This window comes from Rutilus rutilus (assembly GCF_951802725.1).
Source record: "Rutilus rutilus genome assembly, chromosome: 4".
NCBI lineage: Eukaryota > Metazoa > Chordata > Actinopteri > Cypriniformes > Leuciscidae > Rutilus > Rutilus rutilus.
Genome location: NC_140212.1, coordinates 7,636,098 through 7,642,775, shown reverse-complemented (window position 1 = coordinate 7,642,775; position 6,678 = coordinate 7,636,098). Strand labels below are relative to the sequence as shown.

Genomic DNA, 6,678 nt, shown 5'->3' with positions numbered 1-6,678 from the left:
GACCTCTGAAGATTCAAGAGAGCGCTGACTGGTTCCACGTGACCTCTGTACCACCTGACCACTGCAGATTCAAGGTGCATCCACACCATGGCGTAATTACCGTAATTCCAACTCGTAAAAAGAGCTCTGATTGGTACCACTTGACTTCTGTGCTACCTGACATGGTGTGAATGCAGTAAAACACAGTAGTTTTTGACATTATTACTATAGAGGATATTTCACTGACTCTTTCTACATGGTAGAAACAGTGTCGGCCCAGACCCGGCCCACATCTGGAATCCACATGTACCAGATGTGGCCCGGATTTGTTGCTGTCTGGGGAGCGAGTCAATGAACTTTTACTGAAAGGATTCGTTCTAAAACGCTGATTCTTCCATTGCTGTGTGTTCTGCTGTGGCTTATTTTAGGACTATTTTCCAAAATATTCTGTTAAGGTGCAGAATTGATCATTATTCGGAAAATGCAGTCATTTCAAAAGGAATGCACGCAATGAGGAAAGATTTTCCCAGGCAGATTTTCCATCAGGTTCGGTTGTTCTTGCAAACTGTCCCATTGATCAACAGACAGCTGCTTGGTTTGAAAGTAACTTCTATGAGCTGTGCATACATACACTATTGATAATAGACAATGGATGGTTTTGGCCACAAAATTTTGCCAACATTTTGCTAATGTGATTGCACCTTTACTCAGTATTATATGGAAGCTTGTAAAATAAAATACAAATGAAAAAGGTAATTGTGACTTTTTATCTCACAGTTCTGACCTTTTTTTTTGCAGAAGTGCATTTATATCTCGCAAATGCCTTTCATTTATATTCTGTGGCAGAAACAAGCTTCCATAATCCATAATATTAATTTCTTCTTTGAAGAACCATTTTATGAATAAATCACAATCGCTATCTATCCATCTTTTCAGATAAAAGTAAAACGCATTTGTTCCTGTTGACCCTCCCCGGTTTGCGTCACAATCCACTGGAGATTAAGCCCACTAAATCAAACACAGTCAAAGGAAGGACGGTGCGCCCCACTATACCTCCATCCACAGGTGCAAGGTCATTTACGTTGCTAAGTGATTGTCCCACACACACAACCAGGTGTTGAAATCCCTCTCGCTCCCGCTCTCTTTAAATGGCTTTTCTTTCTGTCCCTTTTTCACTATAACGAGAAATCCTTCTGAACGACTCCACTGCGACTCAGTGTTAGAAATATGCAGCTTTAATTCCAGAGCCCCAGAGCCTTTATTGCCATTTACATCCTCATTGCAAATGACCAGGAATCCATTAGGTTCCTGTCATCCCCCGTATCTCATTAAGATGGGCTCTATGTAGCCCGTTCCTGGAGGCCTGGCCCAGGGACAAAAAGAAAGTAGAGATCAAGCACCTTTCAGTAGGATGTTCACATACTGATGAGGTGACGGTGCCGCCACTGGCCATCTATCTCTTTATTTGCAGAAAGAGAGTTCTAGGGATGGATATTGCAGAGGCCGAGAGCAAAAGGTGATCAAAAGCAAATAAAGGGATCAGGTTGACCTGTGAACCTACAGGGGCCAGTCACATGAAGAAACCTTTAACTCCCATTTGTAATTTGAATATACATACATAACCTATTTAATTCAGCATTTGAACTTGTGCCTCTACAGAGAAAAGTAGTACTGGCATTTTAATTTTACTGGGACTAAATGGACTATAAACCAAGTTATGATACCAATAACTACGCCTACAAAGTTTTAACAATCGTTGCTCAATCCACACCACAACTATAACACAGAGGAACGATATTGTTGGAATCACGTTCAGATCCAGCTGATGAATGACAGCCGATCAGAACTTGAGCATTCACAGCAGCGCACACTTAGAATGTTATCCTTGTGTGGATGCTAATATCGTTATTATAGGTAGGGTATGAACTGTAATTCTGCTAATGGCGCAGTGTATCCCAGCTATAACGACGACGCAAAGGAACGATATCGATATCTTATCACTTATGATAAAAACATTGACAGCCAATCAGAATTCACCCGTAAGCGCGCGCTAAACATGTCGTCAGTTGGCGTGAGCGCTAATAATATAACATACTTATCGTTTTAGGTGTGAACGGCCTATTATGAGGTCATGTTCACTACATTCGATAGATGGCGCAATTGCGTTTGTACGAAACAAAAGAGAGTGGAAGATGAAAGTAGAATCATTAGGAAGCGTAAGAAAAATCTGACCGCAGGAAACCGCGATTGACCAATCAGAATCAAGTATTCCAGAGCGCGCACCTGTGGCGTTCCCGAGGAAGTAGATGGTCGTTCTGCGATCCTCTTTATCCTCCTCTTCCTCGCATCCATCTTGCATAGATTCCTGCTTTAACAAAATGGTCATCGATCAATATGAAAGCCCAAATCGAGCAAATATAAAGTGACTGACATATTCCAGCTTTTTTATATTTATTTGGCCTCTGATATGATGATAGAAGAGCAGAATATATAGGCTGGGAATATTACACATTCAAATTATGGGGCAAGATCAGAATCAGGAAAACAAAGTTATGCGTTTATATTCTGCTCATTAAACTGGAAAGAAACCGCAAGAGCTTGATAATTTGAGCATTTCACATTACACCACACGCATATTTGATACACTTCAGGCCCTGAAATGTTACATTCCCGGAGTGTATTGGTTGATTAATCTCAGTTGGAACACCATTCCACTCTTATTTGCCTCTTTCCTCCTGATATGTTTAATGTGCTTCACCCAAGTTACTGTGTTAGTGATGAGAACTGAGAGGAAGCTCATCTCTCTCAAGATACTGATACACTTGATAACAGAAAGACTGCTGTGCTTATTTATTTGAAACATCTTTCATGTATTTATCTGGGATTCGTTGGAAATAGTGTTATTTTAAATCAGTTTAGCTCAAACACTGACCTGAAAGAGCTTTTCTCCCGGCCAGCATGCAGTGATTGAGTCTCTAATTATCTAATACCTCATTAACTACACCTGGCATTGAAATAGTGTAAGATCGCCCTCTAGAGGCTGCGAATGAAACAAACACACGACTTACAGTCATGGAGAAAATGCTTTTGAACGTTACCTATTGTTAGTTTTATTAATATATGGCACATGTATGATATTGTCTCTCCATTTATTATTTTGGTTAACTTAACTTGTTAACTTGTCTATAAAAAATTATATATATAATATATATTATAATTTACTGTATAATATATAATATATATATATAAATTTAGGGTGACTGTAACATTCTGTCCAGGAACTACAGATGCATATAATATAATATAATATAATATAATATAATATAATATAATATAATATAATATAATATAATATAATATAATATAATATAATATAATATAATGTCATGTCATGTAATATGGACATCAATAAACAGCGCATCATCAATTAAACTTTTAATATGCCAGCACAGTTTTACCAAACAGTAGAATAAAATATCAAACAATTAGTGTTTCTCCATACATTTCTATTTTAAATTCATACATATAAAATCACTATAAAATGTTGCTCTTTAATATAGTCACTGTAAAAACTGTGGGATTTCAAACATTCACATGCTGAACGGCTTTTGCTACACCGTTTGGTAAAAAAGAAAAAAAAAATCTCATCTAACCAATCACACAACCCAGTCTGCAGGGGTGCTGGGCCACCCGGGACCGGTTTAGACCCAGTGTGAGCCTAAACCTAGTCCACTAGGACTAAAATATCAGGCTTTCCCTGCTCAAATTAAGCCCTTGATCAGGAGGACCGGGTGCAAACCTAGTCCAGACTCAGAGACTAAATGATGTTATTGCATCATAAAAATAAGACCAGATTTAGCATTAGATAATAATAATAAAAAAAAAAAGATTAAATAACTCAGCTGTTAAATTAAGTCTGTAAATGGTCCGGACAGTAACTTGACTGGTAACAGGGTGGACGTGATTTAGCATGTGGCATCTTCAAAACAGCAACTGCAAAACCATTTTATCATTCACTTCTGCTTCAAACATTCTCTAGTCTCACAACATCTAAAATAACATCATAAAAAAAAAAGTTAAGATACATGACCGAGCGTGAAATGAACACATAATGAACTCTGGATAAAGCGTATGCAGATATAGAACGTTTTCTTGATTATTTGTAAAACACAGTGAGTTAATATGTCACGAAAAGGCATTGTCGGTGAGTCCCGTCTCTTTCCCAGGACGATCAGTAGAGTCTTTGCATAGTGGAGAGGATCTAAAGACAGTCTTTTAAGGCACTGTGACGTGGAAAGGGCTTCCGGGCACCATTTCTTCACCCCATTTGACTATGAGGATGTAGTCTCCTTTCTCCTTCACTGTGTATGTGACATTGTACATTCTGTTGCCCATGTGTTTGACGTAGACTTCCTCACAGGGAGTCTTTGGCCCGTGCACTCCTACCATTAACATGTTTGTGCCTGCAAAAAATAAAAGTCATCTGTAAATGTGCATTGTGTACAAATACATGCATGCATTGCTTGAAAAAGTTCTGTACCTGCTTTACTGCAGTCCACCGTGAAGGTGTTCTTCTGGCCAATGAAGGCTTTGGAGAGTCCGGCCCCCCTGGAGACCACCTTGCTGGCATCAGACGAGAACTTTGGCAGAGTAGAGAAAGATCCGGCCACCGAGGATGATTTCGTCACCGTTTCCACCAGAACCGATGACGTTTCGTGTAGAGAGTGTCCGCCGGACAGACGTGCGCCTGGAAGAGTGAATTGCTTTTTAATGAGTTGCTGTTCCATTTGGTAGTTTTACCTTCAAATCATTACCACGTCAAACGCAAAAACAGTTTCACACATTTTCATAGTTTTGTAAGCTTGTGTGGTTTCAAATCCACTCCATCATACTGCAAAATAATCCTGCCTGATCATCTCATAATCAGACTTTCCTATTTCAACATGAGCGCAAGTTATTTACTCATATTTATGTATTTGTCCCAAACTTAAGGGTGCTATAAGGGCCATTTTTTATATTTAATATTTAAGGAAAAACAATGCAGTTTATAATCACCTTAATTTTTTATTCTATATTTTGTATGATATTTTTATATTAATAATACTTGTAATTTGTAACATTTTGTCCATGGACTACAGATGAAAAATACCCTTTGGCTAACTGTGGCACATCTACAGTAATGTTTATTAATATATAATGCAATATAATATACACATATGGACATCAATAAATGGCACACCAGCAATTAAAACTTTAACATGAAAGTTTTACCAAACAGTGCATTAAAATATTGGTAACACTTTACAATAAGATCCGTTAATGCATTAGCTAACATGACAATAAGTGTTTTGATAAAAAGATACTATTCATTGTTTCATTATTAACTATTCATTTTAAAATTCATACGTAAAAAGTTGATCTTAAACAGTCACTGTAAAAGAGATTATATGCTTAATGTTTTTTGTTTTTTTCAAGATTTCAAGGTGCTATAAGCAGCTTTTTTTGAATGCCATGCATAAAAAGGTCCCGACTACCTTCCAGATATGTGTCCTGAGTCACCACACCTGTCTCTGTGTCAGTCCTGTATGTAGAGAGCAAAAAACGCATAGTCTAACGTAGTGTGTGATGTCTCACCGGACACTTTGGCTTTGAAGGGACTGCCCACAATATGCTGCGGTCCTCCATATTTGATGGAGATGAGGTAGCTGCCGGGAGCCATGGGTGTGTATGTGACCTTGTATCCTTCTGGACATTCCTGACAATCCATCTTCACTTTCGATGGGCCGTCAATGGTAACCGACAGAGCTCCTGACCCAGCGTTACACGTGTTTACAATGAAATCCGAGGGTACACCTGTGAAGGATGAGATGTATTGAGTGAACGTGCGCGCGTTTGTGTCTTAACACTCGTGATTGGCTGCTTGGTTGGTTGGCGTCATACCTGTAGTTCCCCCCTCCAGTCCGGGCCCAAAAGCAGTCACCATTCCTGGATCTCCCGCCTGGCCGGGTTCCCCTACACGGATCTTGAAGGGACTGCCTGGGATGTGACTCCCGTTAAAACGGACATCAATGGAGTGGACGCCGTTCTCCCGTGGAATAAACCGTATGGCGTGTTTATCTGCACAAACAGGCATGCGATGTTGAATAAGTTCAAATCCAATCTATATCCATATACTGACATCAGTTCTAGTGTGTCTTTACATATTACAGTGATCATAATTTGTGGGGTGTTGCATTATATTATTGTTTGTTTTACTGTATTTATTGTATTTCCTTGTATTATATTATGTCTGCATTTCTCTATTTTACCTCAATTTTCAGTTTTTGTAGCGCTTTGGGTATGAGAAAAACACATGATAAATGAAATGCATTATTATTACTATTATTATTGTTGTATAATTAATAATACACAAAAAAAAAAGATTTAATAAAATAATATAACATATTTATATTATATAATAATAATAAGAAATAAGAAAAAACTTGAATAATACACAAAATAATATAATGAAAATTAATGTTTAAAATAATATATTATATAATAATAATATATTAAGCAATGTATACATATATTTAGATAATATAAATAATAATAATACAAATAATAACAACAAAAACAATATATAAAAATAATAATACAAAATAAAATAATATATTGCATAATACATAAATATTGATATACTATACATGTAAATAATAA

General features: G+C 37.3%; 1 protein-coding gene across 7 annotated transcripts in view; it reads right to left on the bottom strand.

Annotated features, from left to right (window-relative positions):
• Nucleotides 1–3,401: 3,401 nt before the first annotated feature.
• The window catches only part of flncb (filamin C, gamma b (actin binding protein 280)), a 51,173-nt gene continuing 47,896 nt past the window's right edge, over nucleotides 3,402–6,678 (bottom strand). For all 7 annotated transcript variants that reach the window (XM_084406310.1, XM_084406311.1, XM_084406315.1 and 4 more), the window contains 4 exons: nucleotides 5,920–6,096; nucleotides 5,614–5,832; nucleotides 4,520–4,726; nucleotides 3,402–4,442 (listed from right to left, as the gene is read on the bottom strand). In XM_084406310.1, the coding sequence (XP_084262436.1) occupies nucleotides 4,255–4,442; nucleotides 4,520–4,726; nucleotides 5,614–5,832; nucleotides 5,920–6,096 (791 nt within the window). In that variant the 3' untranslated portion in view covers nucleotides 3,402–4,254. The remainder of the gene's footprint in view (nucleotides 4,443–4,519; nucleotides 4,727–5,613; nucleotides 5,833–5,919; nucleotides 6,097–6,678) is intronic.